The sequence below is a fragment of the Phragmites australis genome, chromosome 22 (genome assembly GCF_958298935.1).
Source record: "Phragmites australis chromosome 22, lpPhrAust1.1, whole genome shotgun sequence".
Taxonomy (NCBI): Eukaryota; Viridiplantae; Streptophyta; class Magnoliopsida; order Poales; family Poaceae; genus Phragmites; species Phragmites australis.
In genome coordinates, this window is record NC_084942.1 from 6902358 (window position 1) to 6923388 (window position 21031).

The window sequence follows — 21031 nt, forward strand, 5'->3', positions numbered from 1 at the left end:
TCAATTTCCATACCTCGTGCTTCAAATCCGACCGCGATTGCTCCTCCTGTCCTACCTCTTGACTGGGTTTCCATGTTTGCAGACACATGGGACTTCCCTTCATTTCTCGGTGCAGGATTGACAGGTGTGACATAGAGAGGGGAAAAAGGAAAGGGGACGCGGGAAGGGAGACGAATTTGACGGGTGGAGCTGGTGCGAGAGAGAGAGAGAGAGAGAGAGAGAGAGAGAGAGAGAGAGAGAGAGAGAGGCGCAGGAGGGAGCGTGCGGGCGGGAGCGGAGGGAGAGGGAGCTGGTTCGGGGCGAGGGAGGGAAGAGGTGGGTCGGCTCGGTGCGACTGGGCCAGGGGGCGCGGGAGGGGGCCAAGGTCGGAAAAGAGGGGGGGGGGGGGGGAGCAAGCTGAGGGAGAGAAAGAGGGAGATTGGGCCCCAAGGGATTTTTCTTTTTCTTTTTATTTTGATTCCTTTTCTTTCCTTTTTTTCTCATTTTCTTGTATTTTCTTTATTTCTTCCTTGCAAAAAATTTATTCCATTTATTTCTTTGATAAGATTTTTGGGATTATAATTTTGGGGTGTTACAACTCTTGATTCTACCACATTTTAAAAAAATTGATTCCGCAACAAGAGCCAGTTGTATGTAGTTGATGAGCCATACAATAAATATAATATGCATAAGGGCACTCATTCAGAATTAGAGCCTTTGATCCTTTCCGCTCCCCTCGCATATTACTTGTCCCGCCATAGCTTTGGCCTCTAATATCTTGGACATTCAAGTTATTATGTGCTAGGGCATCACAAATTGACTCCTTGAGAGTTGATGCAAAGTGTCATTGCCATGAATGTCATCTAGGAAACACACTCTTATGAACCCTTCGCTTTTGGGAAACCGAAGGACCAATGCCATTTGATCTTTTTTAGACTCATCTCGAGCTTCTTCAATGATTATACAAAACTTGCTATTACCAATTTCTTCTTTGAGTGTTTTCTGCATTCTTCGAGAAAGTAGGCCAAGAATTTCCTATTGAAGTGGTTTACTTGACATTTCTTGGAGCATTTTCTGCAACTTCTTTGACGTCCTTGTTGTAAGAAGCCAAAAGCTTTAACATGTCAAGAAAGTTACCCTGATTTATGGATCCTGGAGTTTCATCATGTCCTCTAAAAAGGCAAGCTTGTAATGATAACCACCTAATAAAATCACAAACGAACAAATGTTACTTGTTACAACCTATCTATACTCCTATAAAATGATGAGTTATGGTAGATTTGAATAATCTTCACCATACATCTTATATGATCAAACGTTCCACAATCAAAGTTGGTCTCATGTCTCTTCCTATCTCAATTGTTTGGAAACCTCCAATCAAATTGAAAACTTGCAATTAATAGGCGCTATCAGCATTAAAAAATATTAATACACCATTATTTTCTTCCATCTATATCCAATAACTAGAATCAATTTATATCTTCTATAATGATTAGATATAGAATGTATGAGTTATGCGTGAGCTTTTGATATCTATCGTCCACGAGTATTAATCACATGGCTCAAATTTGTACTTAACCCTACTAATTACATAACGTAATCAAATTTCTTATTCCCCTCCCCATAGGCAACAACCAAAAACCTCCCTTGCATGGTCGCATCCAACTCCGAGCCTGCTTCATCATGCTACGTGTAGGAGGTTAGCTAGACCTCCTGTCCTTTCCTTTCCTTTCCTTTTTGTCTCATTTCCTTTTCTTATGCAAAGATGAGTATGTTTTCGCTATTTCATGTTGAGAAGCTTTAGAGATGCATCATCAACTTTTTGTTTTTCAATTATTATTTTTCCCGTAATTTTTTTCCCTGTCACAATTTTTTTTCATAGGCTTGTACAATCACCCTTTCAATTTGATTCATACTATTTTTTAGATTATCAAAACACCTGACTGAAAAATTATGAGCTGAATTAAAATCTTGGCCCATGTGAGTTAAAAAGGCACACTCTTTTCCATTATTCACCTTCTTCCATTTTTTGAATCCATCAACTATGAATGCATTTGAGCCACACCTCCCAGTTGGCTTTTTGCGAAAAGATGAAACACGGTAGTCAATAGGCACAATTTGTGGTTGCTGAATACTCTAGCCAAGGAAATTGTTTGAACCAACTGTATTGGAATCGGTGACGATGTTTTGTTGTTATAATGGGCACTCTTTCTTGTATGCAACATATGGGCCCTCAGAAATAAAAAATTGCAGTGCTTCTTATTGGTTATCATGAGGAAGTTTCAAAATCTGTTGGCGTTTACCTGGGCACTCTTCCAATTCTAGCTTGTTGCGGAACTTCTACTGGTGTCACAATAGTCTGATCAGGAGTTTGCATATCATCCGGATTAGCATTAGAGCTATTTTGTCCTGTAGGTTGCTCCGTGGTTGGATTTGCATTTTCAACACTAGGGTAGGAGCTTGAAGTAACTGGCTTGAAAAAAGTATTTATTGTTAGTGTCTTCTTCTTCATCCTTGACCTTGAAGCAATGGAAATAATAAAGCACAAAAGAATTGAAACAAAAGATAAATTAGATTTCTAATCTAAGCACATCTAAGTTAATAAATTAACCCCTTCCTTCCATGCACTAAGTATAGCCCATTGATTCTCGACTCTCAATAAAGGTACTAATTACTATTTACTAGTTAGTGCTATAGTTTGTTTATACAAATACGGCAGCGAACCTTGACTTAAGTTTAGGCTATCCATTGCCAATGGGCGATAACTATTAGTAGGGTCGATGGGGATGGATGATAGGCGATGGAAGGACCAAAGAAGGTTATAGTGCGTCACAGCCTCGCAAGGTCGGTGCCCAATTTCCTTAGCAGATGAGCGGCAACGGCAGCCGAGTGGTTTAGACGAACTATTGAAGAGCCGTGCAATGCAAGAAACAAAACACTCAATCTCACGTCTATTTGTTCTGTCTTCTCAGGTCGATATGTTCCGTCCTTCCAATAGGCAGAGGCAACAACGGTGGACTAAAACTAATTCTCACGTCTATTTATTCTGTCTTCTCAGGTCGATCTGTTTCGCCCTTCCAACAAGTAGGAGGCAACAAGAGTGAACTAAAACTAATTCCTATTGGGAGGTACTTCTCACCTATCCGGCAAGCTAAGAAATACCTCTATTATCCTTCTTCTATGGCATCCACGTCAACCTCTAGGCTGTTTTTACTTTCTGCCCACTAAACGGGTAGGAGGAGGCTATTTTGTAAAATTCTAAAACGACCTCATAATTTTGCATTTTTTAGATATAAAAAATATACAAAAAATTTTGACAGAAACCCACAAGGTTTGGTTCTCTCTTTCCTCCCGTGGCTGTCGTCGTCCTCCGCTCCGGCCCCATTCACTCCTCCTGCGCCTCTCCGCTCCGCACTCGTATTTCGATCGGATCTCTCTTCTCTCCGGTTCGTGCTCTCCCTTCCTCGAAATTTTGTTTTTCTGGCACGTGATTCTGCCGCATTTCGTCTCGTGTTCTTGGGGTCCTTGGACTGTGAGGTGCCTTGATCTTGGGTAGTGCTACCGTAGGGAGGAAGAAGGAGAGGATGGAGGCTCCTCCCGTGGTGCTGTTCGACGGCCTCAAGGTACGCTGTACGCATTGCTAATTGCCTATGTAGTTATTCACGTCGTCTTGGCTGCGTCATTTCGTCGGCCACCTGCGTGCTGTGGCCTGTGGCTGGATCAGAACTTTTGCCCCTCTGTTCCTTGGCAAGGATGTGGTAGCAACGCTTCTTGCGTTGCTGGTATGAGTTTTGGTGGTAATTGTTGGATCCTCATTATCCTTTCCCGGTTGTTAAGATTAGTATTGAAGCTTATAGTATGCAGTGTGCATTCTGGTTAAAAATTTGTCTGGATGGTTTAGGGAATGTTGACCTTGATAGTGGCCTTGTGCCTGTGATATTTTCTTTGTTTGCCATCATATGGATGATACTAGCTACTAGTGTAATCCTATCTGAAGCACTTTATTATTTTCTTGGTCTGCCATCATACATGCGATACTCATTAGTCATTACTAGTGTATTTTTGTTAAGCCCCATGTTATTTCTATGTAAGAATTGAACTGTTTGGTTCTTACAACAGGCTGCTCAACCATTCTTCTTGCTAGCTGGGCCCAATGTGATTGAATCGGAGGAGCATGTCTTGATGATGGCCAAACACATTAAGGCCATCACAACCAAGTGAGCACCTAATCATCGTAATATTGTTTATTTTTTTGGCTAAATTTAAACCTGCGCTGCTGCTGTTTGTTCTCCTCGACAGGCTTGGGATTCCACTTGTGTTCAAGTCCAGCTTTGATAAAGCAAATCGTACATCATCAAAATCTTTCCGTGGTCCTGGTCTCGAAGAAGGCCTAAAGGTCTGACAAATTTTATCCTTTGAACTAGGCAATTCCTAATTTAGATAGCATTAGTGCTCCCTAATGCACAAGAAGTTATTACATGCAAATTCATGTCCAGTCATATTTTCTCTTATGTGACACTAGTTTACTTTTCTGCAATACTAGATGATAGTTGTGTTGGGCGTAGTTTTGGTATTAGTGACTATCTGGATGTATGGGAAGGGCTAGACAGTTAAAATTACCTGGTGACATACATAGTGGTATATTGTTATTTGGACTAGGCTTTGATTTCAGGAGAAATTATAACAGTTAGCCATATCTCTGATCTGTTTCAGAGCCAATGGCAGTTCACTACTCTTTGTTCTGTCAGGGGATATGTCTATTTCTATGTGATGTGTATGCACCTATTTGTTCAGACCCAACTTTCCATGTGCAGTAGTGTGTTTGATGCTATATTGTTGTACTATTTTGTCTTTTGGTCAGATCCTTGAAAAGGTGAAGGCAACATATGACCTTCCAGTGGTCACTGATGTGCACGAAAGCCACCAGGTATCCATTTGCAAATTCTGCTGTGTTACTTCCCTGTTTGGCTAATTCTGCAGCGGATCTTAGCATGGTCTATAAATTATGTATCCTTTGTACTTTGCACTGTGGGGAACTCCCCCACAGTTTTCGGGAAAAAATGTATCATTTGTACTGTGAGCATTTTTTTAAGAGAAATGTTATTCTGTCCTACTTGTTATTGCATTTCAATTTCTCAACACGCGGAAAATGCCTTTTTTGATACTAAGGTCTACTAGTCATGTTATGTTTCCAGAAATACATAACCTTCAGCAAGCAACTTTAGACTTCACGCATGTTTCTCTTTTTTAGAGGCACCTTTACACAAGTTAAGGTATTGAATAGTTCAGCTTCATTTCTTTTTTGAGGGGAAAGTTCAGCTTCATTTCTGAACCTGAATTCATATTCATATCCAGACTTGCTTTTCATTCTCGAGCTATTGCTTTTGTAAACATATGCGGAAACATCGAAATGCCTGTGTGTTTGATGGAGATTCACCAAGTGTCTCAACCTCTGTGAGAAACTTTCAGCTGGAGGGTCATCTCTGGGTTCTGGCTGGGGCAAGAAACCTCCAGAACCTGGAACTCGGGCGTCTTGGGGTATAGGTCCAGTGCAATTGCATAGTCGGGTCGATTAATTGTAATCTTAGAAAGGTTTTTTTCTGGTTTGTTTTGTTTTACCCCCTCTTACCTTGGTCCTAGTAAGAGGGGTTCTTGTATGGACCACTCTCTTTCCCTATAATACAAAGATACGCAGCTCTCCTGCGTGTTCGAGAAAAAAACATATGCGGAGCTTGTTACCACGATTAGCCACATTTTGCTCTAACCAAACAACCCATCTTATTCCTACATGTGTTTTTGCACTCTTCCAGCATCGTCCCTTTTGAATTCTTAATCCCGTACTACATATCATTTTCTCTGAAGTGACAGATGGTTCCTAACTAATTGAATAAATCAGTGTGAAGCTGTTGGAAGAGTTGCTGACATTATACAAATTCCAGCCTTCCTCTGTCGCCAGGTGCAACTGAACGAACGGAAATTTTATGGCAAACTATAATACTTTCATATATTTAATCATGACTCTACATATTTATATCACATTCTGCATGCCTAATGCACACATTATAAAACTATGATAACAGACTGATCTTCTAGTGGCTGCTGCTAAGACTGGAAAAATTATCAATATCAAGAAAGGACAATTCTGTGCGCCTTCTGTAAGTTGCATTACTAGCTGGTAGTACTGTTGAAATCCGAATACTAGTACTTTTAGCGACTTGCTAATTTATTCTTGTTTTCATTATCTGGTTAAATCATTAGCCTCAAAAAATTCATATGCAGTTAAATGTTGCAAAAAAGTCACAAACATACCATACTGTCCTATACTCCTATTGCCCCATGTTGGTTATGCATTCTGGGGAAGCTTACTGTGATTGTTATGCATGAGGTACAATGTTGACAGAAAGCGGAAGCAATTTCTCTTACCTGAAAATTTTCATTTACTTGAGGACTTATATAATTTCAAAATATTACTACAGTAGCTTGACTTAAGTTGATTGAATTTTCACATTACTCCAGCAACAAACATGAAGTATAACAAGATGTTCAAGCAGATTATCAGTTCCTGTTCAGTCTGTCACCACTGTCATCAGTGATAACCAATTTACCTTTTTGCTGACCTCTAGTATATTATGTCTCTTCAGATAACCTTTGTTTTAAGATGGAAATTTTCCCATCCCAGCCCAAAATCCTTAAACATATATTTTACACGTTATTTTTTATGGAAAATTGTTTATCCAAACATCTGCTGTCTTCATACCACTATAACTATTTTTTGACATGAAATATATGCAGTCACTTGAAGAAGTTTATTTAGGAATTACCTCCTGGTTCAAGCAAATTATCTTACCAAATTTACTTGTACTATTTTTTTATGCATATGTTTGTCAAAGTGAACATGTACATCTCCAGGTTATGGTCAACTCCGTAGAGAAAATAAGACTTGCTGGAAATCCAAATGTGATGGTCTGTGAGCGTGGTACCATGTTTGGATACAGTTAAGGCATCTTTTGGCTCCCTCTTATCTGTTCATTGTTGACTTCAACAAGAAAAGAGAAAGAAAACAATCATAGATATGGTTCTATGACATCGGGCCATTATGGAAACATTGACACATACCATGATATGCTACTCTTTCTGGACACTCAAGCATATTGTAGGCTTGTAGCATGATCATGAACTGATGGTTGCCAAGTAGCAGCTAGATGCTTCTTGAAATATTTAATGCAACTAGAGGTTTCACAGCAGCACACCGTCTCTTATTGGTCACCTAGTTTTATCACAATCTGATTATTAATAGTTGTTTCTTCATCACTCCATGGACACTGATATTTTTTGAAATTAACACGCAGATGATCTAATTGTTGACCCAAGGAACTTTGAGTGGCTGAGGGAAGCTAATTGCCCAGTTGTAAGTGTTGGAACCTTACTGTTGTCCATAACTGCATAACCTACCTTATGGGTAGACCCATTTAGCTTGTTTCTGATTGAACTCTTCCATCTAGCTTATTGGTATTTCTGGCATTGGACAGGTCTGGTATTTGTTATGGGTCAACATTTGAATAAAATTCAACACAAGATTTAGATTTTACATAGATGCAACTTGGTCATTATAGTGAGGATGATGGCTATTTAGTTTCAGTTTAATTACTTTAGCATTTCTTTTCTCCTGATTTGGTTCACTTGTTTTGACATGATAGAGGCGGTCCGGCTTTCTACTATCAATAATGAATTTATGTTGCTTAGGGATGACCCAGATGGCTGTTGTTCCTTGTTGACTTCAAAATTTGCTGTACGACACTGTTATGTTGTAGTTTTTGCTGCAGGGCACTGTTATTATTTATTTACTTACTTTTTTGCGGTAGGACACTGATCTTTAATAGTGTTGTATAGAAAGAGCACGAAATAACATTGTCTTACCGCAAAATTCCCTGAAAAGATAAACCTGGATCTTCCAATCAAAACAAGCACTTGCAAACAAGGAATGTTAGTGCTCATCAACAGAGCAACTAATCCAGGGTAAAAAATAATTTTAGATTGAACCTTTTCCACTTTTCACGAGAATGTGATTGTATTTTTATCTGATGCTTTTGGAAAAGTTTTTTTAATCAATGACTCATTAGTTTCATAGTTAACATTTTCATTTTTATTATACGTTTCAATAGCCAATTATGTGGTAGTGAGCATAAACTATGGTATAGTATATAGACCATTTATGGAGAAGTATTCATTTCAGGTAGCTGATGTAACACATGCTCTGCAACAACCAGCTGGAAGAAAGGTATATTGACCAATTGTGATGTACCTTTGTTGGTTTAGGCAACCTAGGTTAGGTACTGATTTTTGGTTCTAAGTGAGTCCAACGTTGATTAGTGATGGAAAGCAGCATGAAGGAAAACTTTTGTATGTTTTTAGAATTCCCAGTAGTCTACATTGACATTTCTAGTAATTGACCACACTTTTTTTCCCGTTCTTCTCTGATGCAAAAATTTGCAAGCCACAAATCTTGTAGCTTTTAGAACACCATACTGTTCCAGCCTCGTTCATTTCTATATGTAATAACCAGCCTTTTTAATAGTTTCAGTTATCTGTTGAATTTTTACTTACTATCTAAATCAGCCACTAAAACATCAATTACTTCATTATACAACTTTGGAACTAGCTTGCAGTGCATATCATTGTTGTTTCGGGGATGTTTGTTTTGGTTAAGTTTGGGCCTATTTTCTTGTATTTTGTAAGCTTGATGGGGGAGGTGTTGCAAGCGGGGGCTTACGAGAACTAATACCATGCATCGCAAGGACTTCTGTTGCTGTTGGTTGTAATGGCATTTTCATGGAGGTAAAACATAAAAGACAACAAGGAAAAGGAGGAAGCTATGCCGTTTCTTTTAACATACTTGCTGTTATGCTCAACAATGAATGACATTATCATAACTTTAAGATTTATTTCGTTGCATAATCCCACAGGTACATGATGATCCCTTGAATGCGCCATGTGACGGCCCAACTCAATGGGTATAATCCAGTTCATCCATGCAATCTTTCTCCCCCATATGTTGCAGCATTCATAATGTGTATCATATAACAACATGCTATTTGTTTGTATTTTTTTCTTTGATTTAGCCATTGCGCAATTTGGAGGAGCTATTGGAGGAATTGATTGCGATTGCTGTAAGTATAACATCCTTCAGTATATTCAAGCCAATTCTCTCTGTAAACTTATCTTTCTTTTTCTTTTCTTTTTGCTCCGTGGGAAGCGAGTTACCAAGGGAAAGAAGCAGTTCAAGATTGATCTCACTCCGTTCCAGGAATGATCTAGTTTGGTCGATAGAAGGCACAGTTCCACTTTCCATTGGTTTCACCAGTGTAATCACTTCAGGATGGATTGCTCTTTGCATGCCATAATTGTTATTTTCTCAAGCATAAGCATAATGGCCGTGGATAATTGTTATCACTGAACTACTGAGTGGAGTGGAAACCTGTCTGGTTGGTTTGGTGGAAACCTGTCTGGTTGGTTTGTGTTGTTTCATCAGTTGTACCATGTTATTGGACAAACAATAAACTGCCAAAATAAAACAATTGCTGGCTGATTACCAGCTTGATGCCTCTGTTGATCCAGATGATAAATTGATAAAGTTCCGGAACGTCTCTCTCTCTCTAGTTTGATGTTGAAGTAAACTACAAGAAGGTTCTAATTGGAACAAACCAAAATGTAAGTACAATGCAATGGATCAGTTTGTGACAGTAACAGCAGGAAATTTGTACAAGAAACTACCACTTTCTTCCTTCCAGCAAGCTTGCAACAATGCAGCAATTTCTCGACTCCAGCGCTCCAGATACATACAATAAAATAAATATCACTTGACAAGCTGCCTGTTCTACTGCACTAGCAAGTTTCGAATTAGATTATTACTTCTGTAGCCGTCTACTACTTTTCCTGGTGGGTACATGGCCTTTCTCAGATACAGAGAGCCTTTTCTCCTTGAAAGCCTTCACCATGTGGTACGCCTGAAGTGAAGCACACAAATGAAAGTTTTGATCAAATTCTGTGCGCTTCACATTAAAAAGTTACCCAAGTAGGAATTACCTTGCGGATTCCAGATATCAATCCCATGGATTCAACTGAATTCTCATCGACAAATTTCAGTTTTGTGCAGCCGTGTCCCATTTTGCATAGTCGACCCATATCATCTACAATATAGTTGGCTAGCAAAATGAGAAAGTAACAAAGGAAACGTAGAGTCCCAGCTGGTGAGAAGAACCAGTGAACTCACCTTTTAGCTTCAGAATCATCAGCTCGACATACATCGTCAGGCGAATGTGGGAGAAAATGCGGACATCTTCACCAACGTCCTCCCGGAGGATCACATCAGATTTTCATTCTGCATCATGTCGAGACTGGTTCAAAAAACAAACAAATCTTATACTGAGTCTAGAAATCAATTTCAACACACGGTGACTTAATTGATAATAATCATTACAATGTTTATACTTAATCGAATTAACCGTTTTACAAAAGTGACCTTCAAGGGTCGAAGAACTAAATAAACTGCAGCGAAACTAAACGAACTACGAAGACTCTAATCCTTTACGACTCTTCCACATGCATCATCGACGTAGAAAGTATTTTAGAACGATCCACCTTTAGTGTACTCCTTGATACCTTCTCCAACTGAGTGTTTGGTGGTGATAGCAAAAGTGAGTACTTGTTATACTCAGCAAGTTGTGAAGAAAATAATATGCATATGAAAGCTTTAACAAGAATATGGCTAAATGACTCCTTTACGTAAAACATTATTTATGTAAAACCATTTGAAAATCAATAATAATTAAGTGAATAACAAACCACCTCAAGATTGTATCCATCTTGATTTAACCAACTACCAACACCTCGACCAAAGTTCCATCCACTAAGGTTGAACGCTCAATCATAGTTCCTACCATTATGATTAATCATTCTCAACTATGATTCCCACTATCACAGTTGACCCGACTAAATAAAACATCAAGTTATAATCATAGTAGGTTTTCAGTGTCACTTATGATCGTGAGCACGGCTGAATATTCAGTTTTAACTCTGTAGAGGTTGTACGTTATACACAAGATGTTTCATCCCATTTTGCCGAGCATCTATTGGCCGACGGAGAACTCTTACACACTACCAAGGTGTGCGCTAGAAATCCACTCCAAAGCCTTTACAATGTACCCTTTCAGCACATATCTACCCGCTAAGATTTCACTGCTGTATGATTCCACCTCAACAACAAAAGCCCCCTCTTGGGCCTTTCGGATCTCAAGACATCGTCCATTCACCGCTCTTCTGCCTGGTCTACACTATGCTAAGAGTAAGCAAATTACTTGGCTAGGTCCGTCCTATACCAGTCTTATGGTTGTACTGTAAACATAGAAATATCACCCCACGAATCGGTCCATAGATTTTAGCAAGACTACCACTTTCCCAACCATACATTTCATCATACCAACTACTCAAATCCCTATACCATATTACAACAAAAATTATTCCATCATATTTTATCATTATTGTATAGGATCATTATCAAGTTCGTGGAACAATTATCATGATTACCATCCCAAAGCAAAGCTAAGCATCATCTACCCATTCATAACCCAAACCATACTATGGTGATAAGAAAAAAACTAGGGTAAAGCTTAACTCTTGGGATTCTCAACAAAATTATTAGCATGCATGTTTGTAAAATAAAATATTTAAAAACTGAGATAAAAATGATCAAGAACACAACTTGCCTTCACTGAATTCAGTTGGGTCTTCAAAATCCTGATCCTGCAGACCTTCTAGCTCCTCCTGAACATTGGTGTCTACTCGCAACATACGTGGAAAAGCAACAACACATAAACACCAAGATAAAAAAACCAAAAATCACACAATAAACATCATCACATATAAGATCACGCTAGTCCGGACAATCTGGCGAAAGAACGAGTCAAAATGGAGCTACGATTGACAAGTCATGATTTTCTAAAGATCAAAACATGACTAGAAAGATTATCTACAGATGAAATTATACTGCTAGGAATTTTCTAGAATTTTTCCAAAGCCATCAATGATTTTCTAGGATTTTTCTAGCATTCATTTGAATTATAAACTATTTAAAACTATAAAACATTATTAAACATTTTCATAAATTAATTTACTAACTATTATTATTATTTAGAATTATTTTCTACTGAAAAACTATTTATTACGCAGTATTTAACCATTATGATGTCAGCACACAATTAAAACAATTAAAAAGAAAAACAAAAGCTGACTGGGTTGTTGACTGGGCACTACAGGCTGAGGTGGCTTGACACGTAAGAAAAAGTGCTGATGTGGCTCACTGACATGGCAAAGGCTGCTCACTGGGATTATGACTTGACACGTGTTGCGCTTAGTCTGGCTACCGAAGGGGTATGAGGGGCTTCTAATCTCGGCTCTTGATCTTGGATCGAATGGCTCACATGCACTGGTTCTCATCTCTGGCTAAACAGAGGCAGCAACGACGGCTTCCGTGGTGGCGCAACGTCGGAATCTCACTAGAACAGCGCTCCGGTGACCTATCTAATCCGGCGAGCGGTAGAACAGGGTCAGGGAAGCACGGGGATCATACCTAGGGGACACGTCGACGTCGGAGAGGCTCTAGAGAGGCGAGCGATGACACACGGCGACGAACTCCTTCAGACCTCATCGGAACTCCGTTCTGGGTGACAATTGGTGGTCGGGATTGCTTCGGGAACACCTTCGTGCTCCTGCTATGCTTGAGAACTCCTTGGCAGCAGCTTTTGGGCTACGACGGTCGAGATCGACGGCAGCGGCTCTTTATTCCGATGCGATGGCAAAAGAGCTGCTCTCGGTGACTCACGACTCTATACTGATGGATTGCTCTGGGACGCTCTAGGGGAGGGGTCTAGGGTTCCTTATATACCCGGGAGAGATAGAGTTCGTGGGCGTCTCGGCTTCGATTTGAACGGCGGCGGCAAACACTCGAACTCTGACTTGAACTCCAATCCGCATGGAGATAAGGCATACTCGATCGGGATTCTTGCTTATCCGCAGGCTAGTGAGCTTCTAGATGGTCTTCTCCATCGTATGCGTGTCGGTCTTTCATTCATGGCTCGTGGCCAGCTCGGTTTCTTTGGCATCGTGAGAGAAAGCGGAGGAGAGAGGAGACAGAGGTAGAGGATGATGGGCGGCCGGGCTGGCGAAGTGGGCTACAGCCCAGAGAAAGAGAGAGGAGAGGGTGAGGGAGAGATTGTGGCGGGCTGGGTTGGCTGGATCGGGCCGAAACAGAGAGAAAAGAGAAGAGGGAGAGGTGATGGGCTTCGGCCTTTTTCACTAGAGGCTTTTCTTTTTTTTTCTTTTCTATCTTCTCTCTTGTACATGTATACTTATTCATACAGTGTATATACCACCTATATACTTATATTAGCTCATATAAACAAGCAAACAAACAAGTAATCAAATATATACACATATATACACTTAAGAATTATTTAGCTTAGCAAATTCTTTATTCTCTTGAAAAAGTTTTATATTTTTCTTAGTTTTATGAACTTGGGCTGTTACAAAACTTACCCCCTTAAAGGAATCTCGTCCTCGAGATTCGGGTTGATCTCCAAACAAGTGAGGAAACTCTGCCTTTAGCTCTTCTTTTTGTTCTTAGGTTGCTTCATCTTCAGTGTGGTGACTCCATTGTCCTTTGCACATACATATGACCTTTCTCTGAGTCACACGCTTAGCCGTCTCTAAAATTTTGACCGGGTATTCTGAATAAGTCAAATCCTTTTGCAGTTCCACTTCTTCCAGGGGTAACTGTTCCTTTGGCACACACAAGCACTTCTTCAGCTACGATATATGAAACATGTTGTGCACGTCTTCTAGCTTGGGCGACAGTTCCAACTGGTAGGCCACTTCTCCACGTCTAGCACTCACTCTAAACAGTCCAATGTACCCGGGTGCCAACTTGCCTTTAACCTTAAAACGGCGAAGTCCTCTTAAAGGCGAGACCTTGAGATACACATAATCTCCAACCTTGAAAGTTAACTCTCGGCGTCGGTTATCCACATAACTCTTCTATCTGGATTGGGTTGTCTTTAACTTTTCTCGTATTGCCTTGACTTGCTCCTCAGCTTCCTTGAGTATTTTCGATCCAAACACTTGACCTTCTCTAGTCTCACTCCAATGCAAGGATGTTCTACACTTCCTTCCATATAATGTCTCGAATGGGGTCATCTGTAAATTGGACTGATAACTAGTGCTATACGAAAATTCTGCATACAGCAAGTTCTTATCCCAACTGTTACGATTTTGAAGAGCACAAGCCCGCAACGTATCCTCAAGTATCTGGTTTATTCTTTCTGTCTGTCCATTTGTCTGTGGGTGATATGCTGAGCTAAAATTCAACTTCGTGTCCAAGGATTTATGAAGTTGCTGCCAAAATCTTGAGGTAAATTGAGTCCCTCGATTTGACACTATTCTCTTTGGAACACTATGCAAGCACACAATCCTGGATTGGGTACGAGATAACTCTGTTAACTTATCTCCTTTATAGATTGTTTTAACCGGAATGAAATGAGCTACCTTTGTGAGACGATCCATAATGACCCATATTGAATCATATCCTGATTGGGTACGAGGTAAAATGACTATGAAATCCATCCTAATTTCTTCCCACTTTCATTCTAGTATCTTCAGAGGCTGTAGCAATCCTGTTGGTTTCTGATATTCTACTTTCACACGCTGACATACATCACACACTACCACATACTCGTCTATCTCTCACTTCATACCAGGCCACCAATAGCAGCACTTCAAATTCTGATACATCTTGGTACTGCTTGGGTGAATAGAATAAGCTGACTCATGAGCTTATCTTAAAATTATCTCCTTAAGTTATTTTTGGTCTGGTACATAGATGCACTTGACAAACCATACCATGCCTTTCTCGTCTTCTGAGAACTTTGGGGCTTTGCCTGCATTAATATTTTCTTTAATCCCTTTGATATTTTCATATCTTTCTGTCCCTTCCGAATGTCCTCATCCAAGGTAGGTTCTACTTCCATGGTTACTGCCTTTAAATTCATGACAAAACCTAGGTTAAGACGTCGGAATTCTTCACACAAAGTCGGTTGAGCTTCTTGTAACATGGCAATAGTACTGTATACTTTACGAATTAACGCGTCTACAACCACGTTTATTTTTTCTGGGTGATAATGGATTCCTACATCATAATCCTTGATCAATTCTAGCCATCTTCGTTGCCTCAAGTTAAGGTCCGTCTGGGTGAATATATACTTTAAGCTCTTATGATCCATGTATACTTCACATCTTTACCCAAGAATATAATGCCTCCATATTTTCAAAGCATGCACTACTGCTGCTAACTCCAAGTTATGAGTTGGATAATTCTTCTCATGAGTCCTCAACTGTCTCGAAGTGTACGCTATCACTTGTCCTTCTTGCATCAAAACACATCCAAGATCTTATCGAGATGCCTTGTAATATATGTCGAAGTTCTTCTGGATATCCGACAACACTAATACTGGGGCTGTAGTTAACTTCTTCTTAAGCTCATTGAAACTCGCTTCACAAGCGCTTGTCCATTCATACATCTTTTTCTTCTTTAGCAACTCTATAAGTGGCTTGGCTATCTTCGAGAAACCTTCTACGATACGTCGGTAATAGCCTGCTAGACCAAGAAAATTTCTCACTTCTGTAACGCTGGTAGGTGATTTCCAATTCAACATATCTTTCACCTTACTTGGGTCTACTGCAACTCCTCCGACAAATAAAATATGTCTAAGAAATGGCACCTCTGCTAACCAAAACTCACACTTGCTAAGCTTCACATACAGTTGATGTTCTCTAAGCTTTCCTAAAACTTTTCTTAGGTACTCTTCATGTTCTTCTTCACTCTTAGAGTAAACTAGTATGTCATCAATAAACACCACAACAAACTTATCCAGATACTACATAAAAACCTTATTCATGAGGTAGATGAAGTAACCTGGGGTGCTAGTTAATCCGAACGACATATCTGTAAACTCATATAATTCATGCCGAGTGATGAATGCTATCTTGGGTATATCTGATATTCGAATCTTTAGCTGACTATCTGATATTCGAATCTTTAGCTGATGGTATCCTGATCTTAACTCTATCTTTGAAACCACTCGAGCTCTGATAAGTTGGTTGAATAGATCTTCGATTCTGGGTAATGAATACTTATTCTTTATGGTGACATCATTAAGTACTCGATAATCTATGCACATCCTTTGGCCTCCATCTTTCTTCTACATGAAGAGCACATGTGCTTCCCATGGCGAGGTACTAGGGCAAAAATAACCCTTCTCTAACAATTCTTATATTTGCTTCTTTAATTCGGCTAGGTCATTAACAGGCATCCTATAGGGTCTCTTAGCTATAGGCTTAGTTCCTGGCACAAGATGAATTACAAACTCAATATCTTGATCTGGTGGCATATCTGATAATTCATCTAGAAACATGTCTAGAAACTTACAGACTATCCATATTTGGTTCACTGTCAATCATTCAAGATAGTTCGACTTATATTGCTCTGTTGACGTGTCCTTACATTATCTGGTCCAGGCATCGATCGGTTCATAAGTCCTAGGCACGCGCATTGAAGAAACGTTGGAGTAAGTCAAGTAAACATGTCATGTCTCTATCTGACATTGCAAAATTAAAATCAGTTGAATTGAAATATGACCTGAGACGGCTAGCTTGGAACTTCACAATAACTACTACAAATTTCCTGCAATTTATGTAGTGAAATATCTATGTTTCCAAATAGATCCACTGGCGTAATTGAAGTCAAGATTTTTGTAAGAACCTTTTTTATCTTGAACCACTAATGACTGGGTTTTTGTGGTCTGCTTAGAATGTTCTCCTCCCCGGCCTCTAACGGCTGCAGACTCTGGCCACTCATCACAAAAGAGTAAGGCGTGCCCTAGTCCAATGATAGTTATGATACCTCATTGTCCGTGCTGCCCGCCTGTGGCATCACCTCTCTCACCGCATGGTCTCGCCTCCCCTCAACCTTTCCATGGTCCATCACCTCGTCATGACATGTACTACTCCCTCCGGTCAAGACTACTTGAGGCTGGAGCTAGGGTTCTTACATAAGTGCATGAAAGCAGCTTGACGCTGAAGGAAAAAGAGGAGCAATAGTCCGCTTATAGCCCTGATTAACCCACCTTCATGCATGCTTCCTTCAGATAACTCAGCTAATTCCATCATCAAATCGGGACAAGTACTCGGCACCCACTAGGAAGGACCAGTACTCGGCGGGCAGTCGGCAGGAGTACTAGTACTGGTAAGCGCGCACGTAGAATACTCGCGTCTATACTCAAAGAAAAATACTAAATAATCTAATATGTTCAACATATTCATGTGTCAAGCCCGTGCGTTGGCATGAAAAAATGTCACCAACTAAAACCATCAATTAAGTGGTTTCCATTGCGTTAGACAACATTAGGATTTTATAAATAATATCCAATTTAGCTTACAACCTAGATTTGTCCATTTACATAAACAACTCCATGCTAGTACGAGTCTTACATATTTGTCGGACCCCACCTCTGAGTTCCACTGTACATCTTGTATCGGTTTTTTAATCAATAGCTGATACATATATTTTTAATAGATTTGTCATTAGAAACATACTTCCATTATAAAACCTGATTTAAGGGGATGTTTGGTTTCGTACATCAATGAGCCAATCCAAAATTTGGTTGTGGCCAAATTGGGGCCATACTAAAATTGGGCTCTAGAATTAGTGTTTAAATATGAGAGTATGACACATGTGGACCATATGTCACTATTTTTTCTTTCAAAATATAGCAAATATGGATCTTATTTTGTAGATTAAATCGTGAGGAATACACCGGTTCAATTGGATTACACATTAGATACACAGTGAAAGGTTTGAAGTGATATGCCCTAGAGACAATCATAAAGATGATTATATCACACATCTATGTTAATGTAATTTTAAATAATATTGTTATTCCAAGAATGACTACCTTTTATATTGATTGGTAAGTATGTGACTTGTTCATGAAACTCTTTGTTTATATCATGATGTTATTCTTAGTTGATCCATGGTCGCATATCATTGTGATGATACATAAGATCAGCACATATATTGATTGATGATCACGTTTTATAGATCATAGATATAGAGATACCAAGTCAATAATGTGGACATTTATGTTAGAGAACATGATGTTGAATAGACCTACCTTGGGATACTACTGGGATTGTTATTTATGATGTGCCATCAGTTGTTATCTTAAATGGTGTACCTGCAGGATCCTTATACCTGATATCGTCATTGATTTCCAGAATATGTAGTGGCATATTTTGAGGCTGTCAAATCTTATTCCGTAACTTGGTAGTCATAAAGGTAGTTTTTGGGTTTGTCATGAAACATATCGTGGGTTGTGAGCGATCAAGATGGAATGTGCCCCTCCTTGATAATGGGAGAGATATCTCTGGGCCCCTTGAGGTAGTTGGATCGAGAAAGTGCATGGCAATGCTAATACGATTAAAGAGTTAGTCATGATGAATATACTACTTGATCGAGTGAATGGTCGAGCTATCACAAGAGTGGCACGTATTTCGCCTTGAGCTTGACTGGTATCGTGAGGCGAAGAGATCGGTGCATATGTATATCAAGGTTCCGCCGATATGATCTTTTGTGTATACTTGGAAGTCAACATGTCCTGTTAGGGACTACTATTGATTTTGGTTTGGAAAGGGTTTTTGAGTCATAGCTGTTTGTATATGAACCTAACGGGCCACGCACTTAATGAGTTAGAACAAAACATACGAATTGGATTCGTATATGGATTTTGATTGGATTGTAATCTATGAGAAGTTAGAGTTCTAAAGGGCTTCCAACGTGGGAGCCTATTAGCGAGCTCTATATAAGGAGAGGCATGGGTAAGGCGTGCTAAGGTTGAGCCACTCTGAAACTCTAGCCGCAACCTTCTACAAGATCTTCCAAAACCCTAGCCGCGCGTGCAGTGCTAGCATATCGACGCTCGACGTTTCTACCCAGTACGTGTGGATACTGTAGAGGCGCTGCAGCTATTGTAGCGTTGATCTTATCGGCAAGTTGATCACGACGTGTTCGGGACTAGTCACCAGCTGTGACGAACTGGTCGACGTACCTGCTCATCTGATCGCAGAGCACAATGTGACCACTCGGATCTGGTTGGATAGTCGAGGACGCGACGGGCCTGATCGGGAGCTGGTGGAGGAACTGGTCGAGGAGCACAACCACCTACTCGGAGTTGGTCGGGGAGCGTGACCACCTGCGCGGGACTGGTCGTGGATCTGATCGAGAAGCTACTTGAGGAGTTTGACGCGCATAACGTTGGATTGATCTACTCTAACTCTTCTTTCATTGCACTGTGCATCGAGTGGTAACGATCTATGATTTTCTACTAGCATGGTTTCCTAAGTGAATACGATAATTTTTTTTTATTTTAAACTAGCGTAACCTGCCCGTTATCCAATAAGGTTGATAATCCAAAAAGAACCATTTAATACAGCCAATAGCCTTCTGCCAGAAACGACTCCTCTGATTTGGCAAGGGAAGTCACGGAGCTACAATATCTGTGACTTCCCCCTCTTTCAGCCGCTGGATCTAGAACGGATGGGCAAGGTTCATGGCTATAGCGTGATACAACAATGCTACAATATGCTTGCTACAGTAAAATCCGCACATTATTTTTTGAACGGTATCCGTCCTCCATTAAAGTACTGCAAGCGACTGTTCATGCTCTCACAGAATACTGTTCATCACACTATATAGCTCCGTGACTTTGCTTGCCAAAGTCTGAGGAGCCGGTTCCCCTTCTGCCATGTCAATTTGGTTCGCTGCAGGAGGCAAGCCAAATTTTGGTGGACGTTGTCGCCGCCTGTAAATCAGCCCGGATGCTCTGTTTACTGTAGCTGGATAGACAAGTTTTGTTAGGGCTTGCCAAAACCTGGCTTTGAAGCAAACGTCAGCCAACTTTTTGGCTTGGCCAGCTACAGACATAAAGCAAACAGCCCCTAAAGTCTTACAAAATATATTACAACACATAGTCAATCATACCTTTGCCAAGCTTAATATAGAGTTTGTAATACATCGGAAACATAATATGTAGACCCAAACCCTACACGTAATTTGGGTGCAGATAAAACCTAAGTCTGTTATTCTTCACCACCAACATCAGCTTAAATGCCTTCTGGGTCTACATTTGAACCCAATAAAACAAGAATAAGTACATAAGGTATTAAGAGGTATTCTCACCACATAAAGTAAGAGGTTAGGTACATCTGATGCTTTAGGTTATTTGTATGGTATATTGGTTGTATTATTTCTTGTTTCTGGCTCATTTCATTTTTTTGGGCCAAATATGTTGGTCATGGCAATGTACTTTTTTGTTAAATATGATCATAATGTACTCATTTACAATATTATATGTGTAGGCATTCTCTCTATCGACTCCCTCTTGATTATCTCACTGTTTCGCCGGCCTCTCTCCCTCCCTGGTCGGCTTTCTCTATATCTCCCTTCGTCCTTAGCTCTCTATCTACATAACACTCAACCGCTCGTTGTCATCATATGCAGAATACTTAGGAAAGGATGACGCCACCAACCACTCGTCGCCATCGTATGCAGAAAACTCAAGAATGTGCCCCCTCCGATCTGGCCCAGGTGCCGAAAGGAGATGTGCCACCGTCAAACATTGAAGAACGTAGCCCGAGTAACTACTTCAACCTAGACCAAACAGATACCAGTGGAGGCGATGAGGTAATTCATAAGTAGATGAATGCATATGTTATACATATGATCGTATAGATTCTCAATAATTTTTTCGCTTATGTGTAGATTCCTGATACTTTGGAGGGTCACGACAATGAGCAATCCCAGGAGTAGCATCGTCCAAGGTCCCTCGAAGATGCCTACGGAATGATTTGTGATCACGGATGTCTCACCAGCAGGGGAGCCAATTGCACC

General features: G+C 40.1%; 1 protein-coding gene across 1 annotated transcript; it reads left to right on the forward strand.

Annotated features, from left to right (window-relative positions):
- The first annotated feature begins 3266 nt into the window (after positions 1-3266).
- LOC133905306 (2-dehydro-3-deoxyphosphooctonate aldolase-like) lies at positions 3267-9581 on the forward strand. The gene is made up of 14 exons (XM_062347065.1): positions 3267-3425; positions 3547-3602; positions 4099-4196; positions 4279-4375; positions 4841-4906; positions 5876-5935; positions 6060-6134; positions 6889-6973; positions 7329-7387; positions 8213-8257; positions 8716-8814; positions 8943-8990; positions 9099-9146; positions 9233-9581. The coding sequence occupies exons 2-14, from the start codon at positions 3564-3566 to the stop codon at positions 9287-9289; spliced, it is 876 nt and encodes a 291-aa protein (XP_062203049.1). The 5' UTR covers positions 3267-3425; positions 3547-3563; the 3' UTR covers positions 9290-9581.
- Positions 9582-21031: the final 11450 nt, after the last annotated feature.